Raw genomic sequence first — 25129 nt, 5'->3', positions numbered from 1 at the left:
ATAATTGACCAAGTTGTGGGTTTTGCAGTTACATTAAAATATTGAGGGACCCCTGAGTAGCTCAGTGGTTAAGTGTCTGCCATCAGCTCTGGGGTGGAAAGATAGATTTCAGGCTATTGGCTGTGGTTGCCTAAGAGTGCTGTAAGGGGAAAAGAACAGTAAAAGGGGCAAAATAAAACCATTAATATGTCTTGATATTATTTTGTTATAGTGAGTGTGTATTTTATGATTTAAATGATAAAATTTTAATAAAAAATGCGTATATTTCTAATTTCTGGTAGTGACAAAGTTCAGAACCATTTCTGTTATATTTGAGTACTCTTTTGATATATCTGAGTTCCGTTGCCAAATTCTGGCAAAATGGCATACCATACGTGGTAAATGAAAATATTTCAGTTACTCAGTAATTTTTGCCAGCAAATTTTGCCAGGCAGTCCTGTTAATGAACAGGGTCTTAAACTTAAGGCATGGTAAGTGAGAAAGAGAAAAGCGGACATTGCAATTATTGTGTTTTTTAATGTGCAATTGCATGAATCGACAGATTAAAGAAACAAAATACTTGGAGTTTTACTCAGAGCCTCTGAAAGTTATTTGTTTCTAATTGAATGTAGAAGACAATGGAATTTGATTTAGAAAGCAGATGGAAATGGTCTTCTCAATGTAGTATACATAAAAGAAACTTTATTTTTTAAAATATTTTATTTGAGAGGGTGAGAGAGCAGCAGAGGGAGAGAGAGAAGCAGGACCTTGGGATCATGGTCTGAGCTGAAGGCAGATGCTTATCTAATTGAACCACCCAGGTACCCTAAGAAATGGTATTTTTAAAGGGAAGGCTCTGTATTGTGTACTTTATTATTTGTCCTAAGAGTGGGCCTTGTTACTATGAAAATATGGGCCAGTCATTTGGAGTGAAATTTTTCGGCTGCATTTTTCTAGAATGATGGCTTCTCTTGCCTTACTGTGGTTAATAAGATAATATTGTGAAGTGTTAACTTTATATGAAAAACCTGAAAGACTTGACTTTTGAAATAATACAAGTTATTGTATATTGCCTTTTTTTTTTTTTTTTTTAAACAGTATTACATCTGAAATGTTACATGTCTTTTATTTCCAAGATTCAGTCTGGTCCACTAAAAATCTCTAGTGTATCAGAGGTAATGAAAGAATCTAAACAGCCTGCCTCACAACTCCAAAAACAGAAGGGAGAAGGTACTCCAGCTTCAACACCAGGTACCTATACTTAGAATCAGTTTTTTAAAAATTATTGGTAATTGAATTGTTTCAATGTATTTGTACCCAGGGTTAAGAGTGAGCCCTTACCCAATGGAGCGTTCTTCTGGGGCCTAGTTCTCACCAGGGAATGAATGTTTATACCAATCATACCTATCATTTGACATTCATTTTAGGAATTGAGTGGGATTGCACTTTATTGTGAATAGCTATTGAGTGAGGATAATGGCAAGAATTGTCATGCCTGCAACACTTTTTCTTTACATTTTTCCTCTCTCTTAGCCTGTTTCCCCTCTTAGTGATCTAGCTGTTGTCTGGGTTTTTGGTTTGGTTTGGTTTTTTTTTTTTTTTTTTTTTCTTCACTTCATGGTTTGCCAGTTACTCTGTCCTAATTTACGGCACTTATCTAACTCTAACCTGCTTAGTATTTATTTGATCTGTATTCCTCCTTAGTCATGTCTGTCCTCAATTTAACCTCTTGGCTTGCTTTCATTCAGCGAATATTCACTGATTGTCTGCTATGTGCCAAACATTCTTCTAGGTACTGGGGCTGTTGCAGTGAACAAAAGAATAAAAGCAAACACAAACTCTGCAAATATTTCTTAGTGGGATGAAGGAGACGAAGATCATATATAAATATACATGTAAAGTGAATAGGATGTCCGAAGTGATGTGTTGGGGGGAATATTGCAATTTGAAATGGAGTAGGTAAGGAAAGCCTCACCTGGAAGGTGTCGTTTGAGCAAAGACTAGAAAGAGATGAGAGAGTAAGGCATGTATAAAAGGCTAATGGGAGAAAAGCATCCTAAGGAGAGGATTAGTGCTAAGGCTTGGTATATTTAACTAGTAAGGAACATAGGAAACTGGAGTGGAAGAAAAGAGAGAAAATGAGGAAGCAGGAAGCCTATTGAGGCAGTCTTTGGAGGCCATTATAAAATGTTTGCTTCATATTCTGAGTGAGATGGGAAGGTGTTTGGAGAGTTCTGAGCGTAGGGATTGATCTCTGACTTTTATTTGAGTAAGATCATTGGCTGTTGTGCAGAATAGATAAAGGGACCAAGGGCAGGGCAAGGAGAACAGTTAATAAGCTTGTGATAATCCAGCTTTATCTTTTAAATGGGACTTTCAGTTTTAAATTTATTTTCTCTATTATGTTGCTCTTTTTTTCCTCTTCTGTTTTACCTCTAGAATTGTTCATTTTCTTTTCCAACACTTGTTTATAAACTCTTGATTTTGTTTTCAGCCTTCGTTTCTTCTTTTGTGTTTTAAACTGTCATACTGTTCTTGCTCACACCTCTTCTTTCATCTCTACCACTGTTCAAAGCAGTTAAAAAATATTTTTTTTTGGTTACTTTTTTTTGTCTACCTTCTTCATGACAGACTCTGATTTCCTTTGTTGCTACTTTCCCTTGTTATGAAAATCTTTTTGTTTTGTTTTGTTTTGTTACAAAAATCTTATGCCCACTTCTCATACATTAGGATTTAATACCATTTAGTACGGTTACTAGAAGCCCTGCCTGAGAATGCTGATGGTTAAAATGCAATGTGTGCTGATGAGACTCCTTTCTCTGTACATTTCCCACCATTGTCCATCTTGTGTGGGTTTATGTCTATGGGGGAGAGGGCCATCGTCTATTTGAGTGTTTGAGTAGAGGCAGTATGTGTATTTGTAAGGAGTCAGATGTGAAGTGGGTGCTAATAGTAGTAGATTCCTGTGTGCTCCTGTGTTAAACCAGGAAACTATAAATATCGTGAGTAACATATATTTGTAGGACCTACAGAGGCAGCTCGAGTTATTTCTGCAGCAGGTGATACACCATCAGTCCCAGCCCCTGCGGTTCAGCATGAGGAATCTATAAAAACTGGGCACCCTGGAATTGGTGAAGGGCAACCCAAGCCTGCAGCTTCAGGTAGTTTATTTATAATTGTAGTTTTATAAATGATTTGCTCATCAGAACTGTTTAATGCCTCAGTAACCTCTACACAGTTTTTAAGTACCCATTTATACTGGTTTTTATTTGCAGACTTGCTTAGGGAATTTTCTAAATTTCAGAGTCTGAATAAATCCCTGAAAGCACGAGGTTTAAGAGCTGATCTTTTATTCATGTTGGAATCATTGATGATGTGGTTTTAGAATCCTAATGACAAAAATGCCCTCAGTTGATAGAACTGGCAAGTACAAACAATGGTGTTTTTCTATCCCTCTGAGCTATTGAAATTTTGTGCTGAAATGTGATTTCCTCTTATTTACTTTTGCTGCAAGAGGAAGCATCCTCAACTTCTGTACGGGAGCGACCACCCGAAGAAGTTGCAGCTCGCCTTGCACAACAGGAAAAACAAGAACAAGTTAAGATTGAGTGTATGTAAACCAGACTGCTTCTTAAACAGTTCGGGTCATCTCCATCAGTTGCTGTCTTCCGAAGCCATTGGCACATGTTACTCATCTGTCAGTGACTTTGGTTTCTTTAGTAGCATTTCTCTATGCACCACTTTTATGTCATCATTTATATTCTTTCCATTTAATCTTCTTTTACCTGGGTAAAAGTGTACAGTTGGAGAAAACTCCGAATGATACCTGCCCTTAATCCATTTGTGTTTATTAGGGTTTGTGCTAGAGAGCCTTTGTATTCTGTGGAACAGAAATTGTTTATATTTTGGCAACTTCCCTGAGTGTCTTTTAATTGTTTAACTCATAGATTTATTTGTGCAGGTCAAAATAGCTCCTGCTCTGTTTTATTACCAGCCTTTGTATCTAGTGGGCCCCTTAAGTGACATTGGCAGGGGATGGAATGTTCCAAAGCATATTCCTTTTTAAGTTTCGATTTTATGTTAAACTTTTTGAGTTTTGAAAAAGATTAGATACATACCAATGTATTTTTCTGTCTTAAGGCAGAGGGAATGTCATTGTACTGTGCTGCAGTATAATGACATCTCTGCAGGTGGGAGTATGCAGCTTTTTGCTGGACTGGGAAATGTTTAAGTCCTTTTTTTTTTTTTTTTTTAAAGATTTTATTTATTTATTCGTGAGAGATACTGAGAGAGGTAGAGACATAGGCAGAGGGAGAAGCAGGCTCCTCACAGGGAGCCTGATGCGGGACTCGATTCCCAGACTGGGATCATGTCCTGAACCAAAGGCAGATGCTCAACCACTGAACCACTCAGGTGTCCCGAAATGTTTAAGTCTTACAGCAGCTGTTTATACTTCGAGGTTTTCATTTTTGTTTTTTGTCTCTCCCCATGACTTCCTTCTGCTGTCTGTCTTGAATGATTCCTGTTTCCCTTCTAATAGCTTTGGTTCTGCCCTACTTGGGGGTTGGGGGGGGGGCAGGTTTGTTAGAATTGTGTAGAGTAGAAGGAGCATAGGTGCAGGGCTTTAGTTTGGCTCCTTGGATTTTGTTTTTGTTTTTGTTGCATTCTTCTGAGTTATTGACCATGGTTACAAATAATTGAGAATGTTGAGTGAAGACTTCTAAATATGTGAAATATTTCTTTTTTCTTTTTTTTTTTTATGTGAAATATTTCTATACTTTTCTCTCCACTACCTAATTTTTCCTGAGTTCTCTACTATATCTAATCAAGATCAATTTTTTCTTTTATTCTTTTTTTTTTTTTTTACTTTTCACTTTTTCCTTTTTATTATGTAGATTCTTTGAAGTAAGTTGTGCATTTAAGATGGTGATGTCTATTTCATCATGCTCCTTTTTCTGTGTGTGTGTGTGTGTCTAGTTCTTCTCTTTTGTTTTGGGCAAAATGAAAATTTTAAGGATTCTGTCACCTCTTAGTTTTTTCCCAAGCTTTATTTTTAAAATGAGTGTGTTTGTAATTTTTATCAAGAATCAAAGCACATAAAATCAGCAAATGGAACTACATTGAAAAGCTTCTGGTACAGCAAGAGAAACAACTAGCAAAACAAAAAGGGAACTAGTGGAATAGGAGAGACTATTTGCAAACCATATGTCTGAAAAGGGGTTAATGCCCAAAATATATATGGAACTCCTACAACTCAATAGCAAAAACAAAACAAAACAAAGAAGAAAATGCGGGGGAGAGGAATCAAAGTACAGTGAATAGACCTGAAGAAGGCTTTGCGTCTGTGAGCCACTGTGAAGTGGTTTACTGTTATCTGTGGTCTCGTGTGCCCCTGTTAACTCACGCCTCCCTGCCTCTTTTTCTCTTTATTATACCTCTCTCTTCATATATGCTGTGTCTTCAAGTGGACCCCAGTCTCACATTCATGACTTAGTCTTTTGTCATCATTACCTTTCTTCTTTTATGTTTGTTGCACAAGTACCTCAGGTGGTTCATAAGTTCTGTTTATCTCTAGCTTAAGCTGCTTTTGCTTAAAATCATCTTTTGTTTTTGTCTTACCTGCCAAATACATTTTCCCTTTTTTTAATCATCTGATATCTGATAAATTAGTTTTCTCACTGGCGCTTTTTCATGTGACCATTTTTTTAAAAATATTTTATTTATTTATTCATGAGAGACAGAGAGAGAGAGAGAAGCAGAGACACAGGCAGAGGGAGAAGCAGGCTCCATGCAGGGAGCCTGATGTGGGACTTGATCCCGGGACTCCAGGATCATGCCGTGCACGGAAGGCAGGTGCTAAACCACTGAGCCACCCAGGGATTCCCTTCATTTGACCATTTTAATATTATATCTAGAATCACCCCTTACATTATTTTTTTAATTTTATTTTTAAAAAATTCCTGAAGCAGCATATAGAAATATGATCTTAGAGGTCATAGTTTCTTGCATACTGGTATCTATCTGGCTGTTTCTGGAGTTCTTTTATGGAAAAAACACTGTCCATTCCCAAACCAGTTTTTCTTTTTTGTTGACGTGTTTCCTTATCTTTTTCTTTCTCATATCAGTTATCTACTCGTATTTTGGTTATATAAGTTGCTATGAGTATCCCTTCCTGCTGAGGAGATGAAATGGGCACCTCTTTTTCCCTGTGGATCTGTAGGATCATTATTTAAACTGAAAATTGCTGGTGGTTATGCTGAATTTACAGCCTCTAATAACTATAAGGAGCTAACAGTGATTAAAACCTTGTTCTTCTATTTGAAGTATATGCTAGCCTTCTTTAAGCATTTTTTTGTCTTAAAAAAACCCAAAACAGGGATCCCTGGGTGGCGCAGCGGTTTGGCGCCTGCCTTTGACCCAGGGCGCGATCCTGCAGACCCGGGATCGAATCCCATGTCAGGCTCCCGGTGCATGGAGCCTGCTTCTCCCTCTGCCTGTGTCTCTGCCTCTCTCTCTCTCTCTCTCTCTCTCTCTGCGTATGACTATCATAAATAAATTTTAAAAAAAAATTAAAAAAAAAACTCAAAACACTATTTTGAAAAAATTCAGTTATATATAAAAGTAAAAATAGTATAATGAATCCCCATAGATATGTCCACCAGATTTAATAATCTACTAGCATTTTACCATACCTTCAAATGAAACTGATTTTCTAAATCTGTATATTTTTTGTTCTTACATTTTTGAGGAAATGCAATGGAGGACTCAGTAGGAGAAGAAGGGAAATTTAAAGTTATGTACAATGGAAGGATTTGTTTTTTAACTCTTCTGTATGTATTTCAGCTGTAGCCAAGAGCTTAGAAGATGCTCTGAGCCAAACTGCTCACATCACTCAACAGGCCATTGTAGCTCAGAATGCTGCGGTTCAGGCTGTCAACGCACACTCCAACATCTTGAAAGCAGCCATGGACAATTCGGAGGTCAGCCAAAGAATGGGTATTGATGTAGTATTTAGGACTGATTTCTTCCTTCTAGTAGGGGCTTTTTCTCAGTAAGTGAAGACTACCTAGAGTAATTGTTTTTTTAAATAAGCAAGGCAGGAAAAATCTTTAAATGTTATTTTTAATGAGTTTTATATACTGTTTTATCTCACAACAATGATATGGTACAAGAATTAGTTCATATTTGCTTTCATATCTTAATAGTGCTTGAATATTACTTGTCATTTGCTTTGTTTTTTTTTAAAAAAGATTTATTTATTCATGAGAGAGAGAGAGAGAGACAGGCCGGCAGAGGGAGAAGCAGGCCTGCAAGGAGCCCGATGTGGGACTCGATACCAAATCCCAGGAGGATCACACCCTAAGCCAAAGGCAGACGCTCAACCACTGAGCCACTCAGGCGTCCCTTGTCATTTGCTTTTTTTCACTTTAAAGTTTCCAACCATTTTTAATTAAAATTAAAAAAAAATTATTTATATTATTTTTGCCATTTTTTTAAAATAAACTTTTTACTTTGAGATACGTTTATTTATTTATTTATTTATTTATTTATTTATTTTTTGAGATACTTTTAGATTGATACACAGTTACAAGAAATAATACAGAGGGATGCCTGGATGGCTCAGTTGGTTAAGTATCCTACTTGATTTTGGATCAGATCATGATCTCAGGGTCATGAGATCAAGCATTGAGCCCTGTGTCTGCTCTGAGCTGGGCATAGTGCCAGCCTGATTCTCCCTCTCCCTTTGCCCCCACCCTTGCTTCTCACACTCTCTCTCTCAAAAAAAAAAGAAAAAAATAGAGATCCCATGTACCCCGATACCAGTTATTTTAGTATTTTCATTTATTTGTTTGTTGAGTGTGGAGCCCAATATGGGGGCTTGAATTCATGACCCTGAGATCAAGACTTAAGCAAGAGTCAGACACTTGACTGAGCCACCCAGGTGCCCCTGACACCAGCCATTTTAAATGCTTAAAGATGATTAATTAACTTATATTGAGCACTTTAGAGAATAAAGTAATTACATTGATTTAAAACTGTTAATACCTGGAGTTAATTTTTTTTTTATAGTTGCATTCAGTTATTCAGTGTATAAAAATGTTTCTCGATACTAGGTGATTTAAAGAGTAAAAATAAGTACATAAACTATGAATCTCAGGGATCAGGATCTTGCATGATTAGTAAAGTTACTTTGCCACACTGTGTACTTTTTACAAAATTGAAACATACTGCATTGTTTTAGTCCTGTGCATATAAATCACAAAAAAGTTAAATTAGGGCTTTGATGTAAAGAGCTGGAAATTGTAGCCTTTAAAAAAACTTAAATTTTGGTTTATTCAAAGTACAAGAAAGAAGAAATTTAAATTTCAGTCAGAGTTCAGTCAGGAAAGTGGAAACCACACAGAGAATACTTAATATTTTGGTTATGCAGATGTGGGAAGGCAGGGAGTTGGGTGCAAATGCAAGTAGATTGGTATGTTTCAGGACACTGAATAGAAGCTTTATTATTTATTTTTATTTTTAAAAAATATTTTATTTTTATTTGAGAGAGAGCATGAGCGGGATGGGGAGAGGGAGAAGCAGGCTCCCCGCTGAGCAGGGAGCCTCATGTGAGGCTCCATCCCCAGGACCTTTTTGGGATCATGACTTGAGTTGAAGGCAGATGCTTAACTAACTGAGCCACCCAGGCGCCTTATTAGAAGATTTCTTTTTTTATTAGAAGATTTAAATGTCCATAGTATTTACTTTGGCAGAGGACTATGTAAGAGGGTATTTCCTCTTCCCAGTGAACACACAATATGTAATGCGTGTGGATTTAGATCGTATGAAATCTGTTGAGATAAGATTTTACAACTAAAGGACATCTTATAGTAGTGGTTAATTAGATTAGAGGGTATTAGCTAGTGTTACAAAATAACCAGAAATATGAATGAACAGAAGGTTTGAAATGTTAAAAATGGATTCCAACTTCTTGTTTATTCTAGTAAAAAAAAAAACAAAAAACAAAAAAAACTGCACAAGGGCTCTTAAAATAGATACAGAATTACTTTCTCAAAGCAGTGTTTTGGAATAGTTGGATTTGGCTTAATAGTAGGATTCTGTTTATTCTACAAAATAGCTTATCCTTGGACCTCTATAAGGATTTTTAAGGAACCCCTTTGTGTGTGTATGTGTATGTGTGTGTATAACATTTTACAAAATTCAGCTCCAGGTGGGGCAGTGGGTTTGATAATAGTTGATTTTTACTTTACCGGTTAGAGAGGGTCATTCTTGAAGATGATGTTTTGGAGGAGTAAGGACTGTATGAATGTATAAACTTTCTACTTATCCTTAAACTGATTTTGGTTGACAGACCTACAATTCAAATTTTAAATTTTGGTGCTTCATTGAAGAGTGATCAACAAACAATTCATAAAGTTCTTGTTCTTATTAACCTTTTCTGCTTCATAATCTCCTTTTGTGAATCTTATAAAAAAATAATCTCTCCTTAGAAAATATTTATATGTGCTAGACCACAATCTTTCATAGTTCTGTTCGTTGGTATTGAGGGGGGTGTTGATGAGGTTCGTGAACTTTGGTCCTAACCATGAACCTTAGATTAAGGGACCCTACTCTGAAGAAATACTGGAAGTTTTTACCTTTGAATTTAATGCCCTTGTTTCTAAATTTAACCATGTTGGCTTATCCTATAAATGGTAATGGTAGTTATTCATGTTTACATCATAAATAAAGCCTTTTGTTTAGATTGCAGGTGAGAAGAAGTCGGCTCAGTGGCGCACAGTGGAGGGTGCATTGAAGGAACGCAGAAAGGCAGTTGATGAGGCTGCTGATGCCCTTCTCAAAGCCAAGTAATTACTCATGGACTTTAACAAGTAATTAGGGCCTCCTGGTGACTTTCTTTGGGCTGGGTTTTCTTTGTACTGTCTGTATAGAAAGAGAAGGCAGAGAAACCCTTCCCTTCACCTCTACTTGATCTGTATTGGTTTCAGGAACACAGGTTTAAGAAAGGGAGAGGGAATAAAATATAATTAGGCCTAAATATATTTGGCAGAATGTATATAAAGGATCTTGTATAAAAAGCAGTTTTTCTTTGGATTGTTGCATAGGTGATGTATCTCTACAGATTTACTGAGATTCTGGCATAATTTCAAGATTTTTCGGGGATGGCCTGGACAGTTTTATCAGAATTTTGAGAGTATGTCATAATCTCTTTGCCTTAACTATAGTTATTAATAGGTCTATTTTTATGCCATTGAGACCTTGATTCCTGGAATTTAGCTAAAACTAGGTAGGACTGAGCAAGCCAAGTTTAAAATTGACTTCTGATGATGGAAACCTACATTTGACTAAAGGTTCTCATCAACATTTTGGAATCACTGTCATTCAAAATTTTGTTGTCATTTTTAATAAAATATATATTTTTAAAGATTATTTACTTATTTGACAGAGAAAGAGAGAGTGTGAGCACAAGCAGGGGGAGCGGCAGAGGGAGATGGAGAAGCTGACTCCCTGCTAAGCAGAGAGCCTAACACTTTGCTCAATCCCAGGATCCTGGGATCATGACCTGAGCCAAAGGCAGATGCTTAACTGACTGAGCCACCCAGGTGCCCCAATAAAATATCTATTATTGATAGAGAAAGAGAAGTCTTCTCCTGAAGTCATCGTGTCTTTTAGGAGATTTAAGATGTTATGCTCACATCACTAGACCTTGAATCAGGTCTTTTGAGTTCTGTGTTTTGTGGTGAGTAGGCCATAATTCATCCAGTTTGTGAAACACTAAATGAGGACTCTTTGAGGCCCAGCTATGTTTGCTTAGTGAGCTCTTCAGTATCCTCCCTTGCTTTCCCTTCCTTAAGGTCTTATTGGCAGGGGGAGTCAGCCTAATCAATGCAAAAAGTGCCATTTATTAAGTTTGCTTGTTGTGGTAGGGACTATTCCAGGTTCTTTTCATTAAGTACTTCTAATCCCCATGCAAGGGTGAACAACAAAGGAGAGGTTGATTTTGGAGTTGAATCCAAGTTTGCCTGGTTCTGAAGCCTGTATATTTCCTATACATCACGCTACTCCTTTGGTCTATGTTAGTAATAAATCTAGCCTTCTGACCAAGCTGTTTTCAGTTGTTGTAAGGAAAGCTTCTCTACCTGTATTTACTGTGAAGAAACAATGAGGAATTTTTTTTCAAATTATATTTTTTCATAGATTCTAAGCAATTACATGCAGTACTGACATCAAACTCTTTCCTAAGATTGATAAAGAATAATATTAAATATTGGTTTTGCTTTATTGGTTTCCAGAGAAGAGCTAGAGAAGATGAAAAGTGTAATTGAAAATGCAAAAAAAGAAGAGGTTCCTGGGGCCAAATCTCATATAACTGCTGCAGAGGGGAAACTTCACAACATGATAGTTGATCTGGATAATGTGGTCCAAAAGGTGCGTTTCCTAGGTCTTTTATAGCACTTAAAAAATTTAAAAATATAATCCTTTAGTCAAAGGATTTGAAGAATTCAAGAAAATAATAGATTCCTTTCTTTCTCCCATTTCTTCTGCAAGGAATAGTAGTTGTTACTAATTTTAAAAACTTGGGCGCAAAGTGGATTATCCATTATTGTCAATACTTTTTATAATAGGTAACATTTTTGGTCATGGTTATTAAATGGAAATTTTCATTTTGTAGCAGATCTTCTTTGTGTACTTATCTAGTCTGTATGAGTAGTTTCCTGAGACCAGAGAGAGGGACAGGGGGATAGTAAGATGGCAAGGGGCTTGTCTGAATTACAAGGCTTATATTATGTTCCTTTTCTGAGCTTTAGCTTTTTCTCTATTTTTTATGTATTTCCCAGCCAACATATAAATATATGAATATAATTTCTCTTTTTTTGGAAGGTTATGGTAATTCCTGTTCACTTTAACCACATTCCCCTTGTATTTGTTCAGGTCAAAGCAGCTCAGTCTGAGGCTAAGGTGGTGTCTCAGTATCATGAGCTGGTGGTCCAAGCCCGGGATGACTTTAAACGAGAACTGGACAGTATTACTCCAGAAGTCCTGCCAGGATGGAAAGGGATGAGTAAGTGTAACTCAGGTGTTGGTACTTTTCTGTTTGTGTTTTAACAAGAGGTTGGCTAAACTTGCTTCAACCCCATTCATCTAATCCAAACCCCTCTGGTATGCATCTCTCATTTGGTGTACAATACAGTGTTTTCCACATTTTATTTCAATCACAACCATGATAGGTGACACACTTGCGGTTTTAGTCATGGTGGACACAAGTTCCAGCCAATGTTTAGTTCCATAACTCATGATTCTGTTCAGATCTCTGCTACTCAAGAAAAAAAAAGTTTAGAATCCAAGTGAGAGTGACAATCTGTTAGAATATTATATATATGTAAAATTATTCAATTTAAAAACACTCTTAATGAGTTAGGGCACGCCTTTAGGACTTCTCAGTGACAGTAGGTTAAAAACTCACATGATAAAGAAATCTGTATGACTGTTGACTTGCAGATAGCTCAGACTGCAGGGAACTCCGATTGTGAATTTTAGAGTGTAACTGCAGAGAATAGTCACATTTTACTGAAGTGCTCTGAGAGTACTAACAGTCACATAAATTACCAGTCGTGGTAAATTCAAAATACTCATTAAATGCTAGTTTCTATTTTTAAGTAATTACTATACCCAGCATGGGGCTTAAACTCACAACCCCAAGATTGACCCACTGAGCCAGTCTAGCGTCCCCATTATCGTTATTCTTATTCATTGGTTTTTGTGTGTGTATCTCTGTCCCTGAGGTTTAGCTGCTTGGCATAAATGGGACATTGGTAAGATAGTTGGGGTCCCCCTTGGCCAAAATAGGTGAAATAAAGTCTAAAGAGCAGTACAGACTCTGCTTATGGAGAGTTGGTTGTGAGTTCCATCCCTAGGAATTTGCCTTCTCTCCTCTAAAGTACTTGTCTATGGTCTTCCCACTAGGTTAAATTCTCATTTTTCTGTGCCAGCCTCTGAAGTTATTAACTTTAAAAAATCTTTCACTGATTTTGAAAATGCCTTTGGGAAGATATGAAAACCCTAAAGTCATCATTCTCAACCTAGGGCATTTTTGCCTGCCGTATTAGGGAGGTGCTACTGGCATTCAGTAGATAGAGGCCAGAGATGCTGCCAATCACCCTGCAATGCACAGAATAGCTCCTCACAACAAAGAATTACGTGGTCCAGAATGTCATTACTACCAAGGTTGAGAAACTTGACACTAACGAGAATGTATCCTGTGGAAAGTGAAAGTCCCCTGCAGTAGTCTCTGACCTTGTCTATGTGCATGTGTGTGAGATGTGTGCTCATGTGTGCAATCTCCATTTTAATTTTTTACTAATTGAAAAAATTGATTATACATTTACATGGTATAGAATTTGAAAAGTACATGGCATCTGATAAAGTTTCCCTTCCACCTCTGCCTACAGCCACAAATTTTCCTTTCAGTGTTACTGATATCTTATGTTGCGCTGGAGATAGTTAATTATTCCACATTTACCCCAGCCCTTGATAAATATCCTTGCCTCTGAAATCTGAACTCATTTAAGACTTCTGCCAGACTTCAGTCTATTTCACTAAGTTATAAATGTCCTGGTGATATTCATTTGTCTGGTATCTTTTCTGTGTTCTCAATAACTGAGCAGTGTCAAACATAAAACAGCCAACATTATTTAGCATGATCTCGTATGTAGCACTGTGTTCTGAGTGCTTCATGTGTATTATTTCAGATTCATAACAGCCCTGGGTGCTTGGGTGGCTCAGTTTAGTGTCTTGAGTCTTGATTTTGGCTCAGGTCATGATCTCAGGGTGAGTGAGGTTGAGCCCTGCGTTGGGCTCCATGATGGAGGAGCCCAGGTGTGGAGCCTGTTTAAGATTTTATCCTTCTCTAACTCTGTTCCTCCCTGCCACACTCCTGTTGCACATGCTTGCTCACTTGCTTAAAAAAAATTAAAATTCATAACAGCTCTATGCGATAAAGTTTTGTTATTCTCATTTTACAGATAGGAATATCAAAACACAAAGAGGTTTAAAATAATTTGCCCAAGGTTGGAAATAGAGCCAAGATTTCATTCTTACCCACTACTAGCCTCATTTCTCTTCCTGATTGATTTGTATTGGCAATATAGGACTCCCTTTTAGGCTTTTGAGAAGAGGAATGATCTGATTGTAATGAGGAAAATTAATTTTCATGAGATTGAACATGCAGGGAAGGGATGTCTAAGGGCAAGGAAGCTAGTTAAAAGCTGCTGAAGTAATCTGAGGGCAGAGTGATAGGGATCACCTGGTGTGTGTGCCAGGGGCACTGAAGATAAAGAATAGAAAGAAACTTAGAAGTGATCATTTAGCCATTGATTTGTTGAACCATAACTTATGGTATCTAGTGAAGTTCAGAATGTATATGCTCCCTGATCCAACTGGTGAGCTCCTAGGTATGTGCTTAAGATGACACACAGGTGTTCAAGGTGACATAAAAATATTCATAGCAGCCTTATATTTGTAAGAGCAGAAAAATCCGAAACTGCTAAATGTGCTTTCCATTTGGCAGTATAAAAGAATGAACTAAAACTATATCTCTCAAACATAAATGTTAAGAAAAAAAAGTTGGAGAAGAATACATAGAATAGGATACCGCTTACATGAAGCTTAATTAAGAACATGCAAAGCAAAATAGTGTATTGTTTTAGGATGTATACACATGTAAAGCGTAACAAACTGAATGATAAACACTATATGCGGGGAGGGAGAAGGAGCCTTTAAGGGGGAGCGTTGGTGGATGTTGCAAGGATGGGAAAATGAAGTGTGCAGGGCGTAGATTTTCATTATTTCCAGGGGACAGTTCTTTTATTGTTATAGACTGTATAGTTATATTTTTTACCTTGTTGAGACTGACATCTCATTTTGTTCATCTTGCCCATTTTTCTTGCAACATTGGGACCAACAACTGGTTGCAACATTGGCAACAAGATTCCTGTTTTTTTTTGGGGGGGGGGGGGGTTTAATACCAGATGAAGTAGTTGACTTTTAGAACCATTTTGGATGAAAAATACCAGTCATTGAACTTTCTGAATCCAAGAGTCATGCCCATGATGTGAGGAGAAGAAGCTTATGCTGAGAGGCAGGAGACTTGCTGTGGTTGCCTTCTCCTGTCACTGTGTCCTCAGGGTGGTGCTTCATCCAAATTATTTATTTTTTTATCCTGTACCATCAAATCAGTCATAGTTCTTAATTTAATTTGCCCAGGTTAAATGGAGATTTAATGTTGAGTTCACTGCTTTTAAGTTTCCAAAGAGGAAATATTAATTATTTGAAATGTTAGGAGAGGTCTAGTACTGAGAACAGAATCCAGACTGAGACTTAGTGAGTTATGCTATGAACTAATGCATAAATGGGTGGGGGCAGGTGGGCCAGTGTTAGTAAATGAGAATTGCAGTTTCTGTGTAAAAACTAAGTTGATTGCTCTAGCAAAAATACTGATGAGCCCCTGGAAACCAAAGCTACTTTCAGTATGAATGACACTCTTACTTTGCAAAATGTTAGAATTTACCTTGATTTATATTGTTCTATGTTCTTTTAAGTTTTAGGAAATAAACTAGTGTTTTGCTTTCTAATATTAAATACACTTTTTCTGTTACTAGTTTCTGATTCCTTATTTCTTTTTGGATTTTCCTATTTAATGATTAATAACAAATATGTATGATTTTTTTTCAAACTGTTCTTTTCCTTTCTAGGTATTTCTGATCTAGGTGAGTAAATTACATGAGTTTTGATTCTTAAAATACTGAAGCCTTTTTGTTTGCCTATGATTCTTAAACTAAAGAATCTTAAATAATTTATAACATAGAATTATGTTGCATGTGATAAATCTGACTTAGATTTTTTTGGTATTCATGTGCTAAAGCTTTTATTTTGTAAAATTTCAAACAGTAAAAAGTAGGAGGAAAACTATAATAATCTCATGGATCTGTCATCCAACTTCAGCAATTATCAACACATGGCTAGTTTTTTGTCATTCATTTCCCCAGCTTATATTGAAGCAGATCCCAAATATCATATATCCTTTTCAGTTGTAAATAATTTCTGTATGTTTTTAAAAAGCACTGTGCCATTATCACAACTGAAACAATAATTCTTTAATGTCATCACGTGTCTATTTAGTGTTCAAATATCCCCAAACTTTATAGAGTGAGTTTTTTTTAGTTGTTTTATTTGAATCAGTATCCAAAGGAGCTACACATGTTGAATTTGGTAAGTCTCTTATTGCCACTTTGTTTTTTACTTCTCAGCTCTTTTTTTCTTCTCAGCTCTTTGTGGAATTGGGCCATTTATCATGTAGTATTTCACACATTGATTTTGTTAAAAAAAATTTTTTTTTAAAGATTTTATTTATTATTCATGAGAAACACAGAGAGAGAGGCAGAGACCTAGGCGGAGGGAAAAGCAGGCTCCTCTAGGGAGCCTGATGTGGGACCTGATCCCCAGACCCCAGGATCATGACCTGAACCAAAGGCAGACGCTCAAACACTGAGCCACCCAGGCACCCCTGATTTTGTTAAAATTCTTAACCTATAGTAATAAGTCAGAATACTTTTGGAATGTGAGATTTGAAAACAACACACATGCTTAAGCCTAAATCAGAATCTTTGGGCATGTATATTTTAAAAAGCTTGACAAGTGATTCTCATGAACTGCTCAAGTTGCCGATCACTGTCCTAGGTAATACCATCTGTTTAAGAAAAGGAATAAAAACTCTTACCAGGGAAAAGTTAGAGAATCTGAATTTGAGTTTTAGCAGAAAAGAATATTAGGATACTTGTTACGACTAATCACAGTTAATGCATGAATGAAAATATAGACTAGTATGTAAACTGTCTTTAGAGGTAAAGTTATGATGAATTATAGAGTCTATTTATAATTCAGATCGAAGTACTAAATTGGGTTCCTGGAAAAGAACTGATTATATACTTGAAGGCCTATCTAAATTACTTTACTTGGGACTGAAAATGCCTTAGTTAGTTGGACACAGGCTATGCATGATGGCAGTGAGAATCTAAATCTGTCTTCAAAGGGTTAGCCACCCTTTGCTTTTCTTTACAGCGGTTTAAATTAACATTCATTTGAAATAAGTACCTTGTAGATGTATAATTTCGTGAAATCGTTAACATTTTAATGTCATTTTGTGTTTAGCTGACAAGCTGTCTACTGATGATCTGAATTCCCTGATTGCTCACGCACATCGCCGCATTGACCAACTAAACAGAGAGCTAGCAGAACAGAAAGCCACAGAGAAGCAGCACATTGCACTAGCCTTGGAAAAACAAAAGCTGGAAGAAAAGCGGGCATTTGACTCTGCAGTGGCAAAAGCATTAGAACATCACAGAAGTGAGATACAGGCCGAACAGGACAAAAAGGTAGAGGAAATGAGAAATTTAAAGTGAATCCTCTTGAGTAGTAGCCTTGTTGGCTACTTCTTTGCCCCCTTTGCTCAGCCTCCCAAGTTTATCCATCTAAACTATCACCAAGACTCTTACCTAGTCCTGTGACTTAGTGAAATCCTGTCTATCATGGGGACATTTATGTTGCTATCTCTGGCCTCTGCCTCACCTTTAGGTTCCTCCTTCGAGCAGCTTTCTGGATGTCTCTAGCTGAATTTTCAGTAGTTGTTTCAGACTCCACTTATTCAAAACAAATTTCTTCACTCTCCCCAACGTGTCCCTCAGCCCCTCAGCTTCTTTCTCTCAGTGAAGAGTGAATTTCTTCACTCTCCTCAACGTGTCCCTCAGCCCCTCTCTTCTTCTTTCTCTCTACATCTCAGTTGCTCAAGCCAGAAATCATGCTTTGTCATTCCTCCCTCAACTCTCACACCTGGTCCATTGACACATCCCACCAGTTCTGCATCCAAAGAAAATCCTGCTTGTCCACTTTCCCCTAAGTCCAGATTATCACCATAAGAGGTTCCCTGTTTTCTTTTTTCCCCCTTTTAAAAAAATGATTTATTAGTGTGAGCTGGGGGAGGGGAAGAGTGAGAGAGAAAGAATCCTCAAGCAGACTCCCTGCTGTGCATGGAGCCCGAGTGGTGCTTGACCCCGGACCCTGAGATCATGCATGACCTGAGCTGAAACTAAGAATCAGATGTTCAACCAACTGAGCTACCCAGGTGTCCCCCGGTTCTGTTTTCATACCCATCTTTCTCTGTCTGTTTACATGGTAGTTGATCTTTCTAAAACCTCTTCTGATCAGTTACTAGGCTGCTGAAAATCTTCCACTGACTGTACACTGCATTTAATACAAAATCCAAACTCTTCACCCCTACTGAAAGGGCCTCTTGATTTCATTCTTTTTTGCTGTGAGTCAGACTTTCCTTACTTCCCTTATTGCCTGTATTTGCCAAGTGCCCTGGTTTTTTGTTTGGTTTTGTACCTTCACTACATAATTTGCCCTGGGGTGTTTGCTCTGCCTTATACATTGTTACGGTTCCTCTCTTTAAACCTTAATTACAAGTTTGGATGTCACCTTTTCCTGCAAGGTTTTTCCTGTTCCTTCATTGTAGAGTTTCTGTATTACTCTCTCTCATACTGCCTTATGTATTTTTTAAAAATAAGTATCACAGTCTGAGATGTCCAGTTTATTTACTGTCCAATTCCTCCAGTGAATTGTACATTATGTGAGAACAAAAAAGTTTGTGTGCCTTGAGTACCATTCCATCCAGGCATATGGTAGGCACTGCCTGGCAAAGGATTAGCACTTTATAAATATTTATGCACTAACTGAATGGGTTTATTCATTACTTACATTATTTCTGAGAAAAAGTAAGTTATGAATTCCAGATAATCAGTACTAACTAATTTGTAATATGACCTATGGGCAATTGTTAGGCAAGACATGATAGGCTTTTCATATTTTTGGTTGGGTCTGGGCCATGTTGTGAATCTAAATACATATTAAAGTAAGCAGTTTCCGAGCAGTTTTCTTTGTTTAGAAGAAATTGTGTAAAGTAACTACCAGATACTAATTTTCTTAATAGTTCTTTACAGTAGGCATTATTATTCATAGGTCACACAGTTGGTTGTGGTGAAGCTGTGTTTGATCCCAAGTCTCTGTAGTTATTTTTTTCCAAGAGTTGTGATTTGTTAATTCCCAGGGAGTGTGTGATTCAGGAAATGACAGTGTTCACCTTGCATATGACGTAGCCTGGTGATATGGGAGAAACAGAATTTGGGGCCAGAGAGACTCCTAGACCTCTGTTTAAAATCCGATTTTTTGCCTCAGCTTTGTGACCTTGTTTTTGAGTCACCTTCCAACGTTCAGCTTTCTGAATGATGTACGAGAAGTCAGGAATATGTACACATGTATGGTACATCATAGAGGTTTAGGACATGGAAGCTGTTATCATTTCTACTAGTCTTTCTCTTTTTTCTAAAAGCAAATGTGGAGAATTGAGAACTAATCATTCCTGTGGTTTCACAGGTAGAAGAAGTCAGAGATGCCATGGAGAATGAAATGAGAACCCAGCTTCGCCGACAGGCTGCTGCCCACACTGATCACTTACGTGATGTCCTTAGGGTACAAGAGCAGGAACTGAAATACGAATTTGAACAGGTGAGGACCTTTTCCTTTTCACGTGCTTTACGTTAATAGTCTTTCCTTTCCTTTTCATATGCTCTGTATGTCATTCTCTCTGAGGATATGGAAGAGTAGGGAAAGATTGCTAATGGCACCCAGTCTTGGTACAATGGGGCCTTTGTATATTTTTACATAAAGATGTATCTATGTGTTATTGATCACATGTGTTTTGTATCTGTGTCCTAGTCATTTGGAGCCTTCAAAGCTTTAAGGTGGGTTGGTACAGGGGGTTTCAAAAATACAGATATATTTGACATGTGTAACTCCTGCTTTATCACCACAAATTCCTATGGATTATGTGGTAATGCTCAGATTTTTATATCTGAGGAAACATCCTAGAGAAGTTAATTTGGAAATGACAGCAAGTCAGGATATCTTTAATCATAATTAGTTTCTATTCAAGCCATTTATAATATATTAACTTATTTTGTCTCACAAGAAGAGAATGAGGTTTTCCACGTAAAGAAATCTCCCAGAAAATTGAAATTTATGCCACAATGAAAAGGTATTTTACTTTAAATTCTATTTGATGGGTATTTTTCTAAGAAAAAAAGATGAATATATAAGTTCTTGAATTGAGGATATCAAATACAGTTTATCATGTTGGGGTGACTGTACAGTTACTTCCTAAAGTTGGCATTTTTTCCATTTTTAATAGCTTGCATTCTTCTCCTGGCCTGTTTCCTCTAAAACTTGGTTCTATCAGTAAAGTTGTAGGAATCACATACATCAACTATGGGTTTTAGGAAATTTTTGAAACCTTAACACATAGCAGAAGATTTTGATGACAAATGTTTGGAGATTTTAAAGGGCCTCTTTGCTTGTGGAAGTGGCAGTTGCTGGAAGATTGTAATGTCCCAATAAATGCCATGTGTTGAAGTAGCACTACTCTTTTCTGGACACTATTTATGTTTTATTTCAGGACCTTTCTGAGAAACTCGCTGAACAAGAGTTACAGTTTCGTCGGCTCAGTCAAGAGCAAGTTGACAACTTTACTCTGGATATAAACACGGCCTATGCCAGACTGAGAGGAATCGAACAGGCTGTTCAGAGTGAGCACATGGGCCTCTTATGATTTTATTCATTCCAACTTTTTAGGGTAATTTCTTATTAGGAGAATGGAATACGTGCATCAACACTAGGACCTAGAGATGCTGAACTCATCCTATTAAATTTCATTCATTTCTAAGAAAATTAGCCCAGACTTGATAAGTTTGGAACATAGTTTGTGAGAGGAAATTAAAAAGAACCTAAAAATTAGATCTAAATACTTGAAGTTTTACTCTGTGTGATAGACTGAAGATCACTATTTATGAGATAGGATACCCAACACACTTTGGTTATGTCTTCAGTGCCCTGAGTGGAGCAAAGGTAGTGTATCCCTATGCTCTCTCTCTAGCTCTGCTGATGTGTCTCCAACCCTGTTCTGGAAGTGATTTACTGATTCAACCCACCAAATGGACAGTAGTTAATCTGAAACTTTCATGTACCACATTAAAAGGGAAATGTCCTGACGGGATGTTAAAATGAATTCTTTGAGGGTATTATAGAGCCATCTTTGTCAGATAAGTATAAAAATAAACTACTCATGAAATTTCAAGATCCAGTAGTCCATTAAGTTTACTTCAAGTCCTCCATTCCTTTGCAGGAAGTTTCTGATGGCATTAACATAAGTCTTAGCCTAATTTAAATATGTTCCTTTCTCAAACATTCTAAAATAAGTATCTCTGAATTAGATACCATGTGTTGTCCTAGATGTCACAGAAGGAGGGGAAAAGAGACATAATTAATGCTTGTGCACATATATCCTTCCAGTTTTCTCCATGGTTTTATTAAAATCAAGTCCTCCCTGGGCCACCTGGGTGCCCCAGGTGGTGGAGCATCCAACTCTTGATTTTGGCTCAGGTCATGATCCCAGCGGTCATGAGATCAAGCTCTGCTTTGGGCTCCACACTGGGCATGGGGCTTGCTCAAGATTCTCTCTCCCTCTGTCTTTCCCCTGTTCGCTTTCTCTAAAAAAACAAACAAAAAAGTCCTCATCAAATTAGGCCTCCCATGTTGCCTCATGAAGAGGCTAGCTTCCTAAGAAAGAACATGCTGGAAATAATGGTAGGGAAGGTTGGAAGAGGCTCTCTGGCCCCATCATTTACATGTGTGGCTTTAGCCTTTTTAGGGTATGGGGTGCATCAGATCTCTGGAGGTATTGAGAAGGACTTGTAGTTAGATGGTGAGAAAATGTTTTTCTTTGCCGTTTTTTTCTTTATAGGTCATGCAGTTGCTGAAGAGGAGGCCAGAAAAGCCCACCAACTCTGGCTCTCAGTGGAGGCATTAAAGTATAGCATGAAGACCGCATCTGCAGACCTGCCCACTGTCCCGCTGGGTAGTGCGGTTGAGGCCATCAGAGTCAACTGTGCTGATAGTGAATTTGCCCAAGCTCTAACCGCAGCTATCCCTCCAGAGTCCCTGACCCGTGGGGTGTACAGTGAAGAGACCCTTAGAGCCCGTTTCTATGCTGTTCAAAAACTGGCCCGAAGGGTAGCGATGATTGACGAAACCAGAAATAGCTTATATCAGTACTTCCTCTCCTACTTGCAGTCGTTGCTCTTATTCACGCCTCAGCAACTGAAGCCACCAGCGGAGCTCAGCCCTGAGGATATAAACACTTTTAAGTTACTGTCCTATGCCTCCTATTGCATTGAGCATGGTGATCTGGAGCTGGCAGCAAAGTTTGTCAATCAGTTGAAAGGGGAGTCCAGACGAGTGGCACAGGACTGGCTGAAAGAAGCCCGAATGACCCTAGAAACTAAACAGATAGTAGAAATCCTGACGGCATATGCCAGCGCTGTAGGAATAGGAACCACTCAAGTGCAGCAAGAGTAAGGTCTAGGAAGAGTTTTGTAAAGTCCTATTTTATGTGAAAGGGAATCAGCAGCGATATATGAAGAGTTTGCAACAGGGTCCCAGAATTGTCTAAGAAGGAGCAGGTTACAAGTACTGTTCTAAATGTTAACACCTGTTGCATTTATATTATTTCCACTTGCTATCATGTCAGTGAACTCCAGGAGTACTTTCTTTGCAACTTGTGTAACATTATCCGTTTTTCAGGTTTTACTGATCAGGCTTGTGAGCCAATCAAAATAATGTTTGTGATCGCTATTACTATTGATTTTGCCCTTGGAGCAAACTGAATAAAACAAAAAGATGAAAACTGAGTAGTTGATATCCCTTTTCAAAAAGTGCCATTTCTGGTTTGTTGTATGTGTAGACAGTCTCTTTGAGAAGCAGCAACAGAAGTAGGAAGTCCTGGGCACTGAGTTTCCAGGTAGTGAATTGTGTTCCAGAAGTGCAAGGTCTATTTTTGGTTTTGAAGGTTCTGGTGAATTGATTCCAACTAGTCAAACTCGAGTGATATACAAGCCACAATGCCAAAATATTTTTTTTTTTAATATTTTTATTTTTTTAAAAAGATTTTATTCATGAGAGACACAGAGAGAGGTAGAGAACAGGCAGAGGGAGAAGCAGGCTCCACACAGGGATCCCAATGCAGGACTTGGCCCCAGGATCCCAGGACCATGCCCTGGGCCGAAGGCAGGCACCAAACCACCGAGCCATCCAGGGATCTTTTTTCTTTTACCCATAAATTAATTCAACAGTCCTCAAAACAGATCACAACTCTCAGTTCTGAAACCCTGGTAATCGACCTTGCTCCTTTCTGGTACTCAGACTGGAATCTCTTCATTGAAGTATGGGGGTAGTGAGCCTGGAATCTTAACAGTATCGAATAATTTTGTGGTATACTCTGGATTGCCCTGAAACCTAGAGAACTTTTTTTCTCTGAAGGTTAGGACAGTTGCCATATTGGGTAAACATAAAAAAATCCTGCCTTTGAGGTTTATTTTTTTATTCCATGAAAATACTGTTAAACATTTTTTCATAATTTTTTGTTGGGGTTTATGTGTTCACAAAGTGACTGAGGAGGCACTTTTATCTGAGCAAAGCATCTGCAAATCCTGGAGGTGAAAGGAATTCTATTTCCAGAGGTATATGCCAGACCCTGAATTTGGATTGTTACATGAAGTTTGCATGACACTTGCCCTTTGATTTGGGGATCTTTTGGTCCTATTTTGGTCTTGGCTGGTACTACTAATATTCTATATGTTCCTCCTAAATAGATTTTTTTTTTTTTTTTTTTTGAGATTTTGAGAGTGCACCAGTTGTGGTGGGGGGAGGTAGGAACAGAGGGAGAGTGAGGAGCAGATTCCCCACTGAGCAGGGAGCTAGATGTAGGGCTAGATCCCAGGACCCGGGATATGAGCTAAAGGCAGGCAGATACTTAGCTGACTGAGCCACCCAGGAGAGCCCCCTAAGTAGATTCTTAAATTAACAAATGTAGGTAGTGTCTCTGATGGAACACATGCTTTGTGTAATGTCCTTAATTTCTGCAGTTAGAGTGGGCTGTTTTTTTTTTTTTTATTTTTTTATGGAGTGGGCTATTTTTATCAGAAGATAATGAGGCTGTTCTAAATTCAGCCTTTCTTCCCCTCTGGAATGGCATGAAATTGCAAAAATTCATTAACTTGCAAAGCTGTTTACCTGTTTGTCATAGTGAAGGTGCTTATTACTTGTTTGACTTAGGTAGCATGTAAAATATTACCAGGTATAAGGAAATCTAAATTTCTCCAGGAGCTGGGAAATAATTCTTATCAGATGTGATTGGGCTCATGTAAGTAAGCAATATTGAACAATTTATTTTAGCTCTATAAATCAAAATAAGGAAGACCCACTGGCTTTCAAATTTTAGTAGTTCCATTAACCACCTCACCCCCATTGCATATTGGGAAATGGGATGGTGCTGAAAGGGGTTGCTTGGCCAAGCCTTGAATTTCTCTCCATGCCTAGTAATACTCCTATCTTCCTGAGATGTCACTCACCAACGCTTCAAGTGAACAGGGCCTTTACATGGGTTCTCAGTTCTTCATGAAAGTGGAATCCAAAGAGGCAGAGTTGGGGAAAGATGGATACATCCCAGGGCATATAGAGCCAGGCAGCTTCACTCACCAGGTTTTCACTTAAAATATAAGATAAGTTCTATCTCTGCCACTTCTGACTTGATCGTGTGAAGCAAATCATTGTCCTGCTTTCATTGTCTCAATCTATTTTAGCCTTAAATTGGGTTACACCTTGTCTCCCTCTTGAGTACTGTAGGAAGTGTTCAACATTTTTAAACTCATGCCTCCAGATAGAACTTTGAAACTGTGATCTTTGCTTTACTGTTGGAGTTTCAAAATCAATAATATAATTAAAATGCAGTGTTAGTCTTTTTTAAGGCCCATGGTCTTTCTCTTCCTTAGTATTAACTCCTCTGTTCTTTCTTAGCAGGTTCTGGATAAAAGCAGTCTCCAAGTCCCAAATGATTTGTCCCAACAGTTTTAAAGTAACTTCCTTGAACTTAGTGAAGAACAGATAATGAGTTAACATACACGGGAAATAAAACGGATTCAATATC

The 25129-nt window shown here is 37.8% G+C and overlaps 1 protein-coding gene across 7 annotated transcripts in view; it reads left to right on the top strand.

Annotated features, from left to right (window-relative positions):
- The window catches only part of IMMT (inner membrane mitochondrial protein), a 36943-nt gene extending 14108 nt beyond the window's left edge, over nucleotides 1–22835 (top strand). The window contains exons 4-15 of one of the 7 annotated variants that reach the window (XM_041756031.1): nucleotides 1116–1230; nucleotides 3036–3140; nucleotides 3494–3589; nucleotides 6823–6959; nucleotides 9724–9827; nucleotides 11274–11409; nucleotides 11914–12043; nucleotides 15732–15746; nucleotides 17188–17411; nucleotides 19468–19599; nucleotides 20546–20675; nucleotides 21890–22835. In XM_041756031.1, the coding sequence (XP_041611965.1) occupies nucleotides 1116–1230; nucleotides 3036–3140; nucleotides 3494–3589; nucleotides 6823–6959; nucleotides 9724–9827; nucleotides 11274–11409; nucleotides 11914–12043; nucleotides 15732–15746; nucleotides 17188–17411; nucleotides 19468–19599; nucleotides 20546–20675; nucleotides 21890–22503 (1938 nt within the window). In that variant the 3' untranslated portion in view covers nucleotides 22504–22835. Of the gene's footprint in view, nucleotides 1–1115; nucleotides 1231–3002; nucleotides 3141–3493; nucleotides 3590–6822; nucleotides 6960–9723; nucleotides 9828–11273; nucleotides 11410–11913; nucleotides 12044–15731; nucleotides 15747–17187; nucleotides 17412–19467; nucleotides 19600–20545; nucleotides 20676–21889 lie in introns of all 7 variants that reach the window. The other 6 variants (XM_041756028.1, XM_041756034.1, XM_041756030.1 and 3 more) reach the window with 6 other exon arrangements.
- Nucleotides 22836–25129: the final 2294 nt, after the last annotated feature.

Source organism: Vulpes lagopus, chromosome 5 (assembly GCF_018345385.1).
Source record: "Vulpes lagopus strain Blue_001 chromosome 5, ASM1834538v1, whole genome shotgun sequence".
NCBI classification, from domain to species: domain Eukaryota; kingdom Metazoa; phylum Chordata; class Mammalia; order Carnivora; family Canidae; genus Vulpes; species Vulpes lagopus.
This window is presented reverse-complemented; position numbering and strand designations above follow the sequence as displayed.